The 17869-nt window shown below is 41.2% G+C and overlaps 1 protein-coding gene across 1 annotated transcript in view; it reads left to right on the top strand.

The window, feature by feature from the left end:
• Positions 1-6055: 6055 nt before the first annotated feature.
• The window catches only part of LOC128760993 (R-spondin-4-like), a 37799-nt gene continuing 25985 nt past the window's right edge, over positions 6056-17869 (top strand). Inside the window, exon 1 of the mRNA XM_053868811.1 lies at positions 6056-6313. Coding sequence (XP_053724786.1) covers positions 6229-6313 — 85 coding nt within the window. The 5' untranslated portion in view covers positions 6056-6228. The remainder of the gene's footprint in view (positions 6314-17869) is intronic.

Genomic DNA, 17869 nt, shown 5'->3' with positions numbered 1-17869 from the left:
AGCTTCACAGACTGGTGGCTGGAAGTGCAGCAGTTGGTGTAAATGGAGAAGAGCCATGGAGAGAGAACACAGCCCTGAGGAGACCCCTGTAGCAGCCCTGAACACAAGTCTGCAGCTCCTACAGAATCACTTGTCCAGATCTTCATGCTCCTCACAACAGGCTATGCAAGCTTCAGCTTGTATGTGGGAACAATGAACCATTGATGAACCATCAAGTGGTCAGAGAATCCCAGTGCTGCTCGAGGGAGGGCGGTATCAGAGTTTTGCAGCAATGTGTAACAGCGATCCTGTCATAACTGCTAAGCTAAGTTGGACCAAAGAGCAGATGACTTTGAACTCACAGAGGACTGGGACAAGCAAGGTTAACAGTTAACCAAGTTTAATACAAATAATACACGAACAATAAGGAGAACGGAAGTCGACAACACCAGAAGCGGAGCGCAACACACGAAGGGAGAGGGAAAAGCCCAAAACAGGCGTGAGATACATAGCGCTGCAAACAGGGACAACAGAAAACTATGCACTCGGATATAACTCAGCGAGGCTAAACTAAAGAAGCTCGGTGGAGGTGAAAAAACACTAACCGAGGAAATAACTAGCACATAGGCTGAACTAAAGTAGCGAGTAACAAACACTCAAGGAAGCTAACGCGGAGCTAAAGACAGGGAGCGAGGGATAGGACAGCTAGATAGAGTGAGAAGAAAGACAAACGTGACAGAACGAGGAGATGAATGCAAAGCAAAACAGAGAGATAAACAGGGTCACAAGGAAACGCCGCAATCAAGAGAGAATGTACCATGAGAACAGAAGACGATCATCTGGAAGCACATGCTGGTTCTCCAGGTGTATAAATCTCAGCAGAGGCAATCAGTGGAATGAGCACCAGCTGCGCTGCCATGAAGCTGGAGGGAGTGAGAAAGCAAACAGGAAAACGAGGAACCGGAACACAGGAAGTGACGAAGTAAAAGCATGAACCATGTCAGATCCAGCACGCGATCCTCTTCGGCGAAGGCGATATTCATCAACTGATCCGTGTATAAGAACACGCAAATGCTCCATCAAAACACAAAAATAAGATAATTAACACACACAATATTTTCAGGCCAGGCTTCATCGGCACCATCTTGACAAGACCCCAATAAAAAGTTCACAACTAGCAATAATGGATGGATTATTAGCAGCTTCACTCTCTTCACGACGAAGGCTAGCCAGGAATTATCGTGCCTCTTATTTGCTTATTTTTGTGTTTTGATGGAGCTTCCACGTGTTCTTACACACGCATCATTTTACTCCCCACGTGAGTTCGCTTCATTCATTCTGGCTGCCGTATATATCGCGCCCAGGGCGGATGTACGTGAAGCTCAATGTGTGCTCGCAGATCAGGTTCTGCATGTGGACCGAACTTTCCCGGACTCTCCTGTTTTTATTTTATTTTATTTTATTTTATTTTATTTTATTTCATTTTATTTTTTAACAGCACTTTATTTCAAAGCACTTTCCTAGTTGGTGGAACCCCCACTGACCATGGTAATAAATTCTATTCTGATTCTGATTCTGATTCTGATTCTGATTCTGATTTTGATTCTGATTCTGATTCTAATTCTGATCAAGTTTACGGATGACACCACCATCATCGGGCTCATCTCAGATGGAGATGAGTCGGCTTACAGGAGGGAGGTGGAGCGGCTGGTGTCCTGGTGCAGCCACAACAACCTGGAGCTCAACGCCCAGAAGACAGTGGAGATGGTCATAGACTTCAGGAGAGTAACAGTTTCTCCATCCCCTTTCATGTTGGCTGGTTTATCCATTCCTATTGTAGACTCCTTCTGCTTGAGGACCTCAATTGAGGACCTCAAATGGGAGCCAACCATCAGGTCCCTCATCAGGAAGGCCCAGCAGAGAATGTTCTTCCTGAGGCAGCTACGAAAACTACGACTGCCGACAAAGTTGCTGGTGGAGTTCTACATGGCCATCATCCAGTCCATCCTCACCTCCTCCATCACCGTCTGGTACAACAGCACCACCTCCAGGGACAAGAGCAGACTGCAGCGCATCGTGCGTTCTCGTGAGAAGGTGATCGGTTGCAGCCTGCCACCTCTTCATGACCTGTATGTCTCCAGGACCCAGAGACATTCAGGTCGGATCAGAGCCGACCCTTCTCACTCTGGACATGGACTGTTTGTTCCTGTTATTGTCCTAAATAAACACATTGGCCCACAGAAAAATTAGGTGAACCTCAGCACCCCTTAATAGATAGATATAATAGATGTGTAACAGCATTGATCTCCGAATTCACACTCATCAAAATGCTGCTAGGCCAAGTCATCCATTTTGTATTTTGCTTACAGTACCTCTTCATTTGAAAAGATACCTTGATCAACAGACAGCAGCCCATGATCATGTTTTTGTGAATTTATATGTTTCATATTCATATGTTCATATCAATCAATTTGTGATGGGGACAGACTGCCAGTAAAAACGAGAGCAAACACAATATACAATCAAATCACTGAAATAAAATCAACTTTCATGTTTCCAAAGCAACAAAATGGTGTCAAAATCCCTTTAAAACGATGGTTAGGCATGATATCTATGGCTAACGATCAGATGCCAAAATATATTGAAGCAGAACTTTTTTCCTCTGAATTTAAAAAGGGGCACACTCATATTCTGGAAAATCATGTTGGTTCACCACTTGGAGTTCATCTGTACTTGTGCCTGTCACGCTCAGCAGAAGACTGTGGAGAGAGAACACAAAAACCTGCTTCCAAACAAGTATAAAAAGGCACATTCATTTGAAGAATGAAGTTGAAATGGCAGTACCATGAAGTACGAATGACGACAGAGGACAAAGGTCCTCTCTACTTCTTTGCTTTTACTAGGCAATAAAATGAGGTGTATTAATTGTCCAAACATCCAAATGGCCTGACATCCTTGGTTTCCTGGTGAAAATGTATGTGAAACACTTGTTTCCAGGGTGCTAGTGGGGTATTACAGTAAGAACGTTGATCATTTCCAGGAAGTAGGGGTCCACTGTGCTGTATTTGCACACTGTGTCAAAAGTTGGTCCACTGACTTTTTATTTATTTTTAATTCTTATTTTGTCATTAATTGTGGCCTGGAGACCTGCATTTGAATTAAAGCTTCAAGTCATAACAGCTCCACATCACGGTCCTAAGGACCAAGAAACAGATGAGGGTTTAGAAAGTGATCAAACTAAAGTGCCCCCTTCAACATTCAAAACCTCTGTCTGCAGATAAACACAAACAGAAAACAGATTTAGAGTTCAGGGTGGAAGCACGGCGAGAAGGAAAAAGAGCAGTGCATTGGAAATATTCTTCCAACTAAGTGGTGGACACATTCCAAACCGCCACAGCGGCTCTTTACCCGATCACCAATTACACTGCTCTTCAGTAGAGACTGAAATGGTTTTTAAATTTATGCTCCCTCACACACACAGGGAACCACACAACCACACATACGTGGAAACTTTACGTGACCTTGCCTTTGAATTCTCTTTCCGCTGCTGGTTTCATTCATCTGGCCACGAGGAGGAAAATGGTTACAATCACACTGATGGATTTGTAGCTTGTTTTTCATTCCCACTCTTCATTCACACTTGTTGTTTCAGGAGTGACTGAAGAGCGGCACAAATGACAAACTAATGTGAATTAAATGTTAGTCACAAGAGACAACCATATCTGTAAATCCAGAAACTCAAGGTGACTTTAGTGTGTTTGGATACGAATTGCCTTACCCCACCTCAAACTTGAAAGCCACATCTGGACCGCAGTATGACTATATAAGGCCGACAAACATGTCTTCATGGTCAAGCAAACTCCCATTACGCACTGCAACAGTTGAAGCGTTACCACTATATGATTGAATCAAACCTGTGGACTGTCATCTTCTGCGGGAGAGCGAGAGTCCAGAAGTGTGCGCTAACAACGTGTTTAGTGGAGGTCTGTCAGCAGCTGCTTCACGTCATCGACTAAATAAACGTCTGTCAGTAATGAAACGGCAGCCGCTCGGCATTTTAATAAGCTGCTTCTGTTACTGCGACAGGGAGCATATGTCCCGCAGTGTGAGTCCTCTATGGGAAGATCATGTTCACACCCGTCAGTATGTGTCAAAGTAGCCACTACATGTTGTTGCAAAGAGCTGTGACGGTTCTTTTGCTGCTTCTTCTCCAGTGAGATTGAGGAAAGTACATACAACTAAGTGTTTCTTCGACTCATAATCCTTTTATGGTTCTTCACCTAATTGTTTTTTGGATTCTTATCCCCTGAGCTCTGCATACTTCAGTGAGTTGTTTATAAGGTTTTACAGTTTGCGCCCCGACAAAACATATTTTTTCCATTATGGAATGACATTCCAGTGCTTTTAAATGATGGGGAGATGAACAACATGGCCCGCAGCAGAGATGTGGAACCTATAACTATTCATCAATTTGGAGTGAATCTGGGACGGATACCGGAGAAACAATAAACCACCAAATATATGTATCAAGAGTAACTTTTCTGGAAAAACACAAGAGAGTGTCTAGAAAACTCAATTGTTTATTGGGTTCCACAGAACATCACAGCTTTCGTTTTCAAACAAAACTATGGCAATAATTCAACCATTCTCTCATGTAACCATCAATAGACTCTTCAATCATTTATCAGCAACAAAATTTGTGAAACTATGGGATTATCTCATGCAACACGCATTCTACATCGGGTGGTGTTGGCACGAAGTAGCCCTGGAAACATTAGGTTCCGATTCAGCTTCTAGAGTGTCTGACTGAAGGTCCATCTGTTGCTTTTGCATAGCAAAGGTATGAGGGACTGGTCGTGATGCTCTCAATCTTCATTACCTCCTCCACACAGTCATGCGTCCCTCCATTGATAGATCCAGCTGTCTTCTCAATGTTGTTAGGTTCAAAACAGCCTGGACTGTGATTCCTTGTACGCAGTGCCCATGTGGCGCCTCCTGCCCCTGGATGCCTGGACATCATCCTTTCTTTTCAGGATTCTTGGTGTCATTGGTGTTGAGTAGACGGCCATTTTCTACACCCCATCGCAACATTCACCCTTCAAGTGGTTCTCAGCCTAACAAACATTTTGACGCCCCATGGTGGAGAACAATGCTACATTTACAAAACCTTCTACATAAAGTATGTATCATGTATTCTCTCTGCTGGATGCAAATCATCTGAAGAACCATTTCAAAGGCTGGTGAAGTTTATGAATCAGTGAGCAGCACGGTACCACAGTGGTTGGCACTGTGGGTTCATAATTGCGCAGTTTCATTTGTGCTTCACTCCTTCACTACAATTCTCATTCAGAGGCATAAATAACTGCTGGCATTGAAAGGACAAATTTGGCCTGCTGCCTCTCCTTCTTGAATCATTTTGGATGGTCACGGGTCATTGCACGCCAGGAAAAGACAAGTCACCTGTCTTGAATCAGGAAAATTATCATGCATTTCTGTCAAAAATTGATCACAAGTTTAAGTGTTTAAGTGTTTTAAAGAACACCAGTTGGCTCGCCCTCAAACTCAAGCTAGAGCTTTGCCTATGCAACATCGACTGTCACATTGTCCATGTTTACTTCACCGGCGGTTGAATTTTTGGGTTATAAAAGTGTCAGATCTCAAAATCTTCACCTCTGATGTGTCTGATTTCCTACCTCAGATCGACAGCAGAAGCACGCAAGTCTGCAATCACATTTCTGCTCGCCAGCTGTTTTCCTCACTGTGGTCAAATTAAGTTTACTTTTCTGCCCTCCTTTAATGGCTCCACTGCAAAAAACAAAAGCTGTCCCGTGCACGCGAGAAAACAAACAAGCTTCATAAAAAAACGGGGGAGAAAAAGAGGAAACACCACATGAGGAGAGATAGAGCCGGGAGGAGGGGGCTGCAAATATGGAATCACTTAAAGGACCTGCAGCTTTTAAAGGGTTAAGATGGCAAAGGGATAAGTGGGGGTCGTTTATCGCAAATTTGACAGAGGTAGTTAATGGTGAGCCTGCCAGTCTGGGGAAGCTGCAGAGTCGACCTCAATATCTCTGGCTCCGAATAAGGATTTCAGCGTCCACCTTTTTCATCACTCAACCTGCAGCGTGTATCTTCAACCTGTCTATAATACCCCTCGCTCTTCCTGACTTTCACTTTGGAGCTTCATACTCTGGAGACCTGCAGATGTCCACAACCTGGCGCTGAAGCGGGCGCTTGCCAGCAGCCCAGATGCGTTCGAGATTCTTCGCCATCGTGATAACGTTGCTATCTGAGGCGATCATGATGGGGTCTGGTGGTGTGTACAAGCAAAATGGTGAGCAGAACCTCCAAGTTTTCACTTTTTACATTTTAAAATAAGATGACAACTTCACCTTTGCAATTAAAGTTGTCTTGTGCATGTCCCATCATCACCTATTAGATGAACATTTATTGATTGTTTTTCCGTATTTCTGTACACAGCCTTGAAAACATGTATATGGAAAGCTATAAAAGATTAGATTCGGATTGATGTGCCTTTTTGCCACATTCTGCATGCTAAATTTGAATCCTAAGGCTAAGCTAATTTAGCGACCTGAGTTAAGAGCCAACATTTTTGTAAATAAACCAAAACAGCAGCAAAAAAACATTTATTTATCCATTTAAATTTCAAATCAATTTGGATTTTATTTAAGTAATGAAAATAAGTGAAGTCACCGAACACCAACATTCTTGGTGCACACACCGTGGTATTGCTGGCTGCGACTTCCCAACATACCCAAATAGGTTCGTCGCTGTTCGAATTAAAACAAAGTCAGAAAGTGAAAAAAGTGTCCGAAACAAGGCTGGCGGCTTGTCCTTATTGAGAAGTACAAAATATGGAGCAGCATTTGACGAGGATGAATCAGTGACTTTCCCAAGAGCTGACCTTTTTTTCTCAAATTAAAATTTTATTCACAATACACTTACAGAATTCGTCATCATTTAGAGTCCAAATAATTAACCAAAAACAAAATATTATGAATTGAATTAAAAACTTCAAAACTCCTATTTTTGCAGGTTAAATTTTGAGTTGAGCCTTGTAGCACATTCCTGCATTATTTTCTGTAGTTGTCAGCAAAACAATCATTTCGGATGCTTTAATATTAATACAAATAAAGTATATGTAGTGTCAGAGTCCAATTTTGTCACAGCAAATATCTGAAGAAGTATGAGAGAAATGCCATTAGAGGTTTGAGACCATCAGGTTTCTGTTTCGGCCCAACATTGCTCCTGTCAATAGACCCAGCTCACTTGTTGGCAGCAGGAGTCACAAAGAGTCGGAAAAACTGCTCCCATTATTAACACTTTTAAATCACTTTATAGATATGAACTTTCAATTTGCCTGTTTTTAGTGTTTAAATCCTCAGCTGTATAACGTGTCGTTAACAACTTTCTAATGAGTTTCCGTATGATTTTGCTCAGCAGAATGTAATTACAATAATAATAACTACATAGTGCAATTATCTGGATTTTAATGAAAACAGCTTTGTAATTGTTTTATGTTAAATCTGAGAGTATGTCAACACAGCGACATATTTGAATAAACAAAATATGTGCTCCAATCTGATCATATTTCATCATAATTGGAGAAACATTCATTTTCGCTCTGCCCCAGACAGATGGGTTTTAATAAAGTAGTTTGTAAACCAGACACTTTCCATCAGATATTTGCATTCATATTTATGGAATTTTAATATTAAAACAGTAAACAAATAATATTGATTACCTGTTGGACACAACATTTATTTATTTACGAATATAAATTTGAAAATCAAATTACCAAGTATTTATGAAATAAAATTGTAATAATAAGAATGCATGTACTGGTGAGCAGTCATCTATAAGCATTTTTCATTTTTTATCCATTCATTTTTTAATTCTCAGTGTTATTTATTTGGTAACAATTTGTTCCATTATTATGTGGACCATCTCGATGGTTACCAAGTATACAGTCACTTTTCAACAATACTTACCTGAGGTCATTCGGTAAGATCATATTGGTCAAAACTAATTTTGCTGCTTTGAAACCATTTTAAACCAGGCATGTCCAGCGTCCAGACCAGGGACCTTTTGCAGTTAAAGACACAGTTGAGAACTTCTGTACTGTATGCTACTCTTACTATTATGGTAATAGTAGGAGTAGCTAATAACTAGTCTTACACATGCACATGCATGAGGATTGTGTTTGTTTTGAAACCCTTGAGTGGCGCTCGTGGCATCCACATACCGTGGGGGCCCAGTGAGAAGGACTAAGCAATGATCCCACTGTGTCTGCAAGTCTAGAAAGAAGTAGGTCGGACATATGGCATTACAGAGTTGCACTAATCTGAGTGAACCATGGAAGAGAGCAGTTTTACCCAAAGTAGATGCGACTCGGGATGTTTAACTTCCTCAATACTACACATCAAACACACATCAAAACAAAAGTAAAAAGATACTGATAATTTGGACCATATTCTGAAACACCCTTCACATGAACCAGAAAGTGATGTCAATGTAATAGAGCAGAATCTAATCTGAATATTTACAGCATTCCAACACTGAATTGACAGGGTGACTCACTTCTCGAGTCCTTGAGAACTTTTCTCAGGTTTGCACACTCATTAATGAGTGATCATTAACTGTCAGACATGAGCATTTAAACTAATTGAATAAACATTCACAGAAGTCAAACGTTTTAGGAATCACAATTAGTTTTAGCTCCAACTGCATCAGCTATACGTCACCAGCTACTGAAAACAATTGCTTTCCCACAATGGTTAATGGGACTTGGTCAGTGTTAAGAAAATAAGTGGAGCTCGAGTTAATCAGACCACTTCCATATGTTAATGGGATTGCAGTTGTCATGGCAACAACAGCAACAACATGGAAAGAAGCATTAGTGACTGGAAATGGTAAAAGTAAACTTAAACTGTTGTCACACATATGGTTGCCATCGAGAATGGCTCTGCAGTGCTGGGGAAAGTTTGGAGGGGAGGAGACTGAGGGGCAACAAATGCTTCATTTGTCACAATACGTGCCGTTGCTTTAGCTGATGTTGCTGGATACGTGCAGGTGAAGTGGATGTTATCATAAAAAACTATTGTTAAATTGTGTTTGTTAAGTTGAATTATAGCAAACATAAATATATTATACTTTTTAGTCATTTAAATTAAATAAAGCGAAATATGCTTTTAATTAAACTTTATTTTCATGGTTATTTTATGTTTCCTGCTGGAGGACTCATTTCTGATTCATTTAAAATTAAACATTTTTCAGTTGTATTTGGGGGGAAAAACATCTTTTGATGCTGATAAGTGTACAGTTGTCATGATAAATTCTAGAGTAAGGTTTTTGTCTATTTGCTTTATGTTATCTGTGGTTTCTTCATATTCATTTTTTTCAATTCCATTATGAGCAACTTTTTTGGGGGGCATTTCCATTTTGAAACTTGGATTTTTTTATTGACTTTAACACTCCGAGCTGAGCCAAAAGACAAAGCTCTCAAGTTAGCAATTGAGCCTCGCTCCCATTCTCCCAGCTTCAAATGTTGATGAAAGAATCCTATTGGTTACTTCTGTGGACTAAACGGTAGTGCATTGTTTCTGACCTGATCTATCAAATAAGTTTTTTCAAATTTGAACTTCCCTGTCTCATGATGATCAGTGACTGAGCCGTCAGGTTGGCTCCTCATTCGACTCCGCGCCAGCTCCTCAGATCTCGGTAATTCGGTAATTAGAAAAATTCCTGGAAAAACAGTGGTGACCCAGAGATGCGGCTGACCCTCCGGTATCTGGTATTTCCTCCAAAATTTGGACTAATGGTGGGAGATCCGGTCGCAATTACGCCATCATCCTGCTTTCCAATGTTCCCCTCAGTGGCGCTGTCAGCTGACCCGAGGTGAGGCGTGAGCCCATGATTAAAGGGGCTGTGTGGAGCCATCAGGTGCAACTGACTCTTGTTAGATATAACAAGTCCTGACAGCAAGACTGGAGCATTTAAGAGCTCAAAGTCTGAAATATGTCGCCGACACCAAAAACTGAAGTCACTCCATTTATTTAAGGCTTAGGCACGTATTACACAATTGCACCAGAAAAAGGAGTGCAGCCATCTGAAGGCTATCCTGAATCCCTCTGCTCTGGATCTGAACCAGTCTCTCAGAAACCAGCAGGGGGCCACCACTGGTTCCTCATCCCCTTTGGAAGTAAGAACCACCAACTATCTGACCCTGGAAATAGCAGTAATAGTTATCCTGTCCTTCAGTGATTGAGTCTTATGGATTTCATAAGGTTGTCTGTTACACGTCTGGGCTCTGTGCACGGTTGACAGAAGCGCTACCATGAAGTTATGGGTCATTGGAAGTTGCTGACAGGAGTGGCGATCTACAAGATTCTACCGCTTCGTACAACCGGTCTTACACAGTTGAAAAAGGAAGAAGAAATCCCAACCTCAGCTACGTAGATCAGTACACGCAGAGGTGGGATGTTTGGAGTTAGGATCAATGTTCCCTCTAAGCTGCACGTGCGCGTGCGTGATACGATCTCAGCTCACAATAATATCTATGCTGCGCAACAAAAATGAATCCTGAATTGAATATAAATTACTGCAATTTCCGAACTACGGGGTTTCTTGACGTCCAGACAAAAAGCCTTAGGACATTAAAACCAATAAAATGAAGTGCTCACACCGCTGTTCGACCGCGTGTGTCTTTATACCAGCAGTTTCCACAGGTCCTCCGGTGCTGCATTGCCGCCGAGTGACACTGCTACGTACACAATGGAATGACCAGCAACTAGAAGAGCTGCTATTTGAAGTGAGCTATTAGAGCTGGCTCATGTCTAAGAGCTGATTTCTCTAAAAGTCACTCGTGGTTGGTCAAAATGTGCGTATGCACTGAACCAATTGGGGCGGCGAAGTTACGCACAGGAGAGAGAATCGTTGCAGCACAGGTTTCAGACTACAATATACAGAGACTACATGCTAGTCGGGTGAGGAAATGAACTGTGTAGTCAGTGAAAGAAACCTGTTCCTTCTTCACTTCAGCCTGATCCACACAGGCTCACTGTTCCATGGGGAGCGGTTACAGAATACGGTGGCCTCAAGTGGACAAAATTCAGTCTCACAAGAGACGGATTCATGAGCCTTATCAATCTGTGTGATCAATATGAAGGATCAATATTTGTGAAAGTTGCCTGAAGTTTTTTTTTTTTTTTTTCTTAAGAGAGAGAGTTGATGTGTTTGCTCAGACACCTACTGCTAACTTTGGTTAGGATCAAGCATTATCGGGGGGGAAAAGTCAAATTTGGGCGAATCTTTTTTATTTATTTTGAATTGCAAGTGAAAAGACTCAGTTCCACTCAGTTCCAATTCCTCTCCTGCTGATGGAGCTTCTGTGTTTGATTAAACACCAGTGAAGTCATTTTAAAAATGCATCCTTCTGTTTTCAATGCTAGTGTTATCAAATAAAGTGAAGCAAACCATCTCTAGGACGCACATTTCCTTTTTCACTTTGGTTAATTTGACAAATAATTACATCACTCAAACTCAAAGGTCAAACGGTTATTGTGGGCATGACGGATTAACCTCCTGTCCGAACTGATCACTTCACACCACAGAAATTTACGCCCTTCCACAGGCCCCCCCAAACCTTTCCTCCAGCCCTTCTTCCTCTCCTTCGTTCACCCCTCCAAACAGTGCCGTTTCTCAATCTCGGCCTTCATCTGTAGCATCTGGACTTCGTTTTTTTGGCTGTTAAAACAGACAGATTCACATGGTGCACGGATGATATAAAAACAGGAACGTTAACACAAGAAGCGAGAATGACGCGGTTATTACGGCTATTATTCTAATTTGGCTTCAACAGTGAGCTCATGTTATGGAGCAGGATCGTTCAAAGAGAACATGGATTGATGTGCTGTTCAAGGAAGCTGTGTCATCTTTTATTTTCTTTTTCCATTTTATAATAAACAAATGATTATTTTCTGGGCAATCTTCTGGTGTTATTGCTTTGGCTACCAACAATGTGTCAAAGTTAAATTGTAAGTTGTGATTCAAAAGTTTCATTTTTTTCATTTTTTTGCATTTTAGTGAAGCAAAACAAAATCAAACATGACAGCGACCTAATGAACAATTCTAAAGTTCAAAACAATAAACTACAAAAGACTTTGTGAACGGAAGGAATCAAGAAATAATTCGAACTATGAGTCATCACACCCAACCAAAAGCCATGAATTGATTCATGCTAATCCTCAAACCGTTGTTCCACTCTCAGTACGTCCAGCATATCCAGCTCTCTCCCATGGTACCTGTGGTCATCTAGCCGTCCAATCGCTGCGGGCAAAATGACTCAGCAGACGATCGAAAATGTTTTTTCAAAGCTAAAGAACTCGTCCAGCTCAACTCAGCTAAATCAAACATCAGCAAAGAGCTAAAGAGTGATGTAGCTCCTTTAACAAAGCAGGAAGGAACACGGTTCCTCAGTGACTCCGTAATTCCTCACCTTGGCGCTCAAACATTCTTCAACTCATTATTCAGGACTTACGGTTTGGGATGCAACTTCTCACTTAAAACATGTTGAAAACGTGTAAAACGCTTACACGTGTGAAACACATCTGAAATTCATCAACATATGGGTCAGTCAGAATGTGTGCGTGCGTTGCTTACACATTTTTCTTGTTATTTCCCATATTAAAGTGCATTATGGGTAGTTTGTCCCTTCTGAAGGCGCGGCTGCTTAGTGTTAAAAAAGGAAGACGAGATTATGAGGAATTTTTCTTTGTTTCTTTTCAATAGAGAACTACTATCTTGGTACAAGGACAAAACTTCACTCACTCATTTTTCATATCTTATTTGTCTAGTCACCTGTACATCACCGCACATATAGAGACAGACAACCACACTCACTCAGGTTTTTCTATCCTTGGGTGGACATTGTGTGGTTTGTCATTGCTATACCCTAGCATAACCCTTTCCCGAGCCTCTCCCCGTAAATCTAACCATCCAAAAAATTGGCTCACCTTAACCAGGACTCTGAATCAGACTGAAACCTCATTATAATGACCCAGTTATTTTAAAGTCATCATCCTCAAATTGAGGATTGAGTGTCTGCGCAAGCATGAAGGAAGTACAAACACAGCTCACTATAAAGCCAAAGCTCCCGGGAATCTAACCCACGACCAAATCAGCTGATGTCATATCAAACCATGCTAACTGTACTTAAGATCAATGACAAAACAATTGAAACTGCAAAGGCACATTGAACACAAATGTAGTAACAGAACATATGTGCGTGATTCAGTCACACACTGACAATTACAAAATTTGTCTTGTCATGATGGAGAAATGGTGATTCCCCTGCTGCTAGACAAACACAATAAAACTATGATAAGATAAATAAATAAGACAGCAGGGATTCATCCTGTTAGATAAATCAGAATAAAAGTCAGTGCTGCATCAGTTCATGCAGGACTTCTCCAAAACCATGGCTTTAATTTCTCAGTGTGAATTCCGTCCCGGGGTGGAAGTCATTTGAAGCACCAGCGTGTTTCCCTCAAACCCCAGTGGAGCTTGTTCCACATGGTGCTTGTTAAAGACTCATGCAGAGTCAAAGGTCACAGTTTTACGCTACCTAAACCTGACGCTCCTCCAAAAGTGTCTCAAGCCTGCAGATCGATTGCACATGTGCCGAGGACTGTTTTTCCGACTCCGGGTCGAGACCTTGAAGTGGGGTCCGAGGGCCTTCACTAAATGGGTGATTTTACTGTTTGGGGTTGTACTGTAATGAGTTTGGAGGGTGCCCCAGATATGTTCTGTGATGAGCTACGATCAGAGTATCAACTGTGCTAAGGACCAACATCAAACGCCCCCTCACTTGTACTTACAGACAAATATAAAGTATCCATCCAAATCACAAGTAGGCAGATCTATATCTATCATCAATAAACTTCCCAGGGAGCATTTTAGGGTGTGGCAACTTCAGGTGCCCCGCATTATGCAATGTGCGAAGACAACAAAGAGATCCATAAATGAGATTGAAATACATTCTGTGCACTTTATACAACTTTTAAGACTTTTCTATCTCCAGAGCACCCAAATGTTCATGCCTGAGTGCAAATTCAACTTCATTTTGACCATTCTTGTGTCAAATATTAAAATATGATGAATCGTGATTAAACAATTATGAATCCTCTTATTAATTGTATTAGTTTTTCTAGTCACACCCCTATATTTAATTCCAAAGCTTACTTTTCTACGTGAAAGAAGCACCATGATTTTGTTGTTGTTTGTTTGTTTTCATCCAGCTGAGAATTTTTTGGACAATTTCTCCAAGTTATCAAAACTCAGACCAACTGTGCCAGTGAATATTGTATTTTCATTCAGCACGCTCTGAATGTCAGTGCAAAATTGTGTTCGTGAGAAAGCACAATAAGCGTAATGAGAAAGACTCAGGGTAGAAGAAGACGCACATTTTTCATCCTTATTTTATGATGAAGGTTTTGTTCATCGACTTGGAGTTTTGTTCACAGATGTTACGTTGTTGTGCACTCTTCTTCATGTCTGCAGCATCTTTTAATAATCACATCACATCATGCTTTCCTCAAGCCTGGAGGCTGGTGTCTCTCCAAACTACTTCTGCTGCTAACCATGAAACACACAATCTGTCATCTAAACTGGCTCGTCTCCGACACTCGGCACTCGGTTTAAATTGCTCATGCTGTCCTTGAGGCACAGTCCTCCATTTCGTACATGGAATTGGGATTGTAGTTTATCAGCCCATAACTAAGGTTTTAGCATTTCTATTTGGGTTTCCCTGTTCCCCAAACAGACCATTCGTTGGACAGCAGAGAGTGAATCATTGATCATCACAAATTCACTTTGTCAACTGCCTTATTCACTCACGTTTGATTTACAAATCAATTTGTGTCACCGTTACTCATAAAAATGTGTGAGGTTGGTAGAATTTCCTGTCCTGTCCTGTGCCTGTGATGTCTCAGCTCAATAACGTTAATTTATTTCTGAGTAATCCACTTTTTTTTTTTTTTTTTTACAATACTTGCATGCATGGGGTTCTCTGCATGAATGAGCCTCTGTTTATATGTCACTAAACTTCAGTAAAACACTGATTCCCACTCAGTAGAAGTGTTCATGACTCATGGGTTGATTCACAGATCCACGTTTCATTCACGGGAATCTGTAACTTCTCCCCTCAACCCCTGACCCATGTGTCAAACTTCTCTGGATTCTACAAATTCTCCATCTTCACCTTGCACAGTGAGAAATCACTCTTTCCTTTGAAGCCGAATAGTTTTTATATAATACAATAAAACTGTTTTATTGATATATAAAACACCAGCTTTCACTTCATTCCACATGAGATGTTTTCCTGAAACAAGAGAAGCTTCTTCCAAGTTTACAATTCTATCGAGAATATGTCATGTGACACGGAAGGCCACTCTGAGTTCACGCAGAAACATGTGACTCAGGTGGATTTTACAAAGAAGAAAATTTTGTTTTCAAGTTTTGGTTCAATTCAGTTTTCCTTCATTTTCATTCATAACATGGGCATGCGGTTGACTCATCGGCTCAGTTTTCAAATGCGGGCGAATTATGAGTACGACAACTTGCTCTCGTCTTCTGCTGCAGACACTAAAACTTTTACTGAGTTAAAAAAAAAAACATCTTTGTGGCATCAAATGACAACAACATGTTGCCTGACTGCGTCTAAACAACTTTGCCTGCGATCCCTCCACCACTCCCAGAATGCCTACCTTCAGTTGGTTTTAAAGCCCACAGCTGCTTTTGAATAACAATTGTTTCGATGATGGTTTGACCTTGTGTTATTTACTTGTGCAGTCAATTTATCTGGAGCTTTAAGGCACAACGATGCGTTTAATTTTGTTAATGACTCATTGGTTTGATTAAGGCCGGGAGGATTGAAGCAACAAAGGAAGGAAGAAAGGGAGTAACATGGGTAGAGGGGAAGCAGAGGTGAAGGATGTGAGGCAGCAATGGAGAAAAGAAGGAGAGGCAAAAGGAGGGAAGGGTGGAAGAAAGTTAGACAAAATGGTGGGAAAGTAAAGATGGAAGAAAGAAAGGAAGAGAGGATGACACAGCTATCTACCTTATCTAACATCCCATAGATTTCATGATAATATTTGTGTTTTCAACTTAAGTCATAACAAGAATCTGGGGATCTCCAACAAATAGAGTTTAAAAAAAGATGCTTCAGAGATGGTTCATCCTCTCTCAAGCGATAAATTTCTCTCTGCTGGAGTGTCATGAGAAGACTCTTGTTTTTATAAACCACAATCTGTTCTGCCGGGCAGGTGTCTGAGGTCTTAGGTACCATGATGAATAACTTTCACACCCAGGATCTGGCAGAGACCAGGGTCCAACAACGAGGATTTGAACTCCAGTGACAGGGATAAATGGTGAAGGTTACTTCATTGAAAAGGACCCAACCTTCTTGAATTACAAATGTCACAAACAACTCAAACCTTGTATTTATTAAACTTGTATTGCCATTTTATCAAGCCATCAAGGTAACCAACACCAGTTTATCTCCTCCTCACATAAGTGAGAGAAGTCCCTTTCTCATTCTGGTTTGTGGCCAACCTCCTCTCTTTTTTTGGCTTCCACTGACGCTCATTGTAGTCCGAGCATTTCATGGATCCATCGTGGATTTCTCAGGTTCCAGTCCTTCATTTCAAAATATGTCAAGTTCCTGACTTGGAACCAAAACTGAGTGCGTTTGCCATTGTGGAACCGGCGCTTGAAGAAAAGCCTTATCGTCGCGCCAGGTATTTCAGACATCTGAATAAGAATCGTTTTTACAGCCATGTCAAGTGCCAATAGCCAAAGGTCCAAACGCTGATAATGTGCTTCTGACTTGTCTGTAGGTCTTTATTTATTTTCTTTTTTTAAGTTGTTGACCAAAGAGACCCAGAGACCACCAAAATGCATAGGAGGACCTGGTGCTCACGGATCTCATTGTAGCAAACAACGGTTCACAACTGTACGCAAAGTTCATGACCCATGTTTTCATGGCAGCTCAACTTTTGAACACCAAAAATCTCGCTACTCTGCAACTTACAGTAACATGAACAATATCAAAACAGGGATTAAGTGGTTTTCAGAGTCTGGCAGAAACTGAGGAACAAGAACACGCACCATCACACACAAGTTCGCCAAAAGCTTTCTACCAGGCTCAGACTACTTTGATTTCTTTCTACCTCCGTGGCAGATTCCCTCTGTCTTTCCATCCCTCCCAATTTAATTCCAGCCATCTTTCCATCCCACCTTGCCTGTGTTTCCATAACCCCCCTTGATCCCTTACGGATTGAAAGCATTCCTGCGTCGTCCAGTGTGTAGTTGGGAGCCGACATCGCTGTTATTATAGAATAAGACTCAGTTTGGCTCAGACACAATCCTGACCGTCATGTGCCAAAGACAAAAAAAGTATTTTTTATCAAATTTCATTGCTTTGACAAACACAACTCCACAATTATCAGGCAAAAGACTGGGGAAGAAATGTGAGTCAAAGCAGCAGTTCTAAATTATTCTTAATCATGTATGTTGCTGGAATTATTAATGTGTGCTGTGAGTTCCATAGCTGCACAAATTCAAGTACAAGGGGTTGAGTTCATTTCTGAACTAGTTGCTGCTCTCCAGGAGGTTCAGAACACTGGACTAATGAGAATGCTTCTGTTAAGATTAAAAGACTCAGAAATCCCACGTGATGAAAAGACATGGCAATAATGGCAACAGAGTCCACCCAAAAACATGTAACAGATAGTCTTGCTCACTTTCTTGGTCAATAAAAATGGGCAGCAATATATTGTGGTGATGAAAGCTAACTGTGTGACCGCGCAGA

The sequence above is a fragment of the Synchiropus splendidus genome, chromosome 6, assembly GCF_027744825.2.
Source record: "Synchiropus splendidus isolate RoL2022-P1 chromosome 6, RoL_Sspl_1.0, whole genome shotgun sequence".
NCBI lineage: Eukaryota > Metazoa > Chordata > Actinopteri > Syngnathiformes > Callionymidae > Synchiropus > Synchiropus splendidus.
This window is presented reverse-complemented; position numbering and strand designations above follow the sequence as displayed.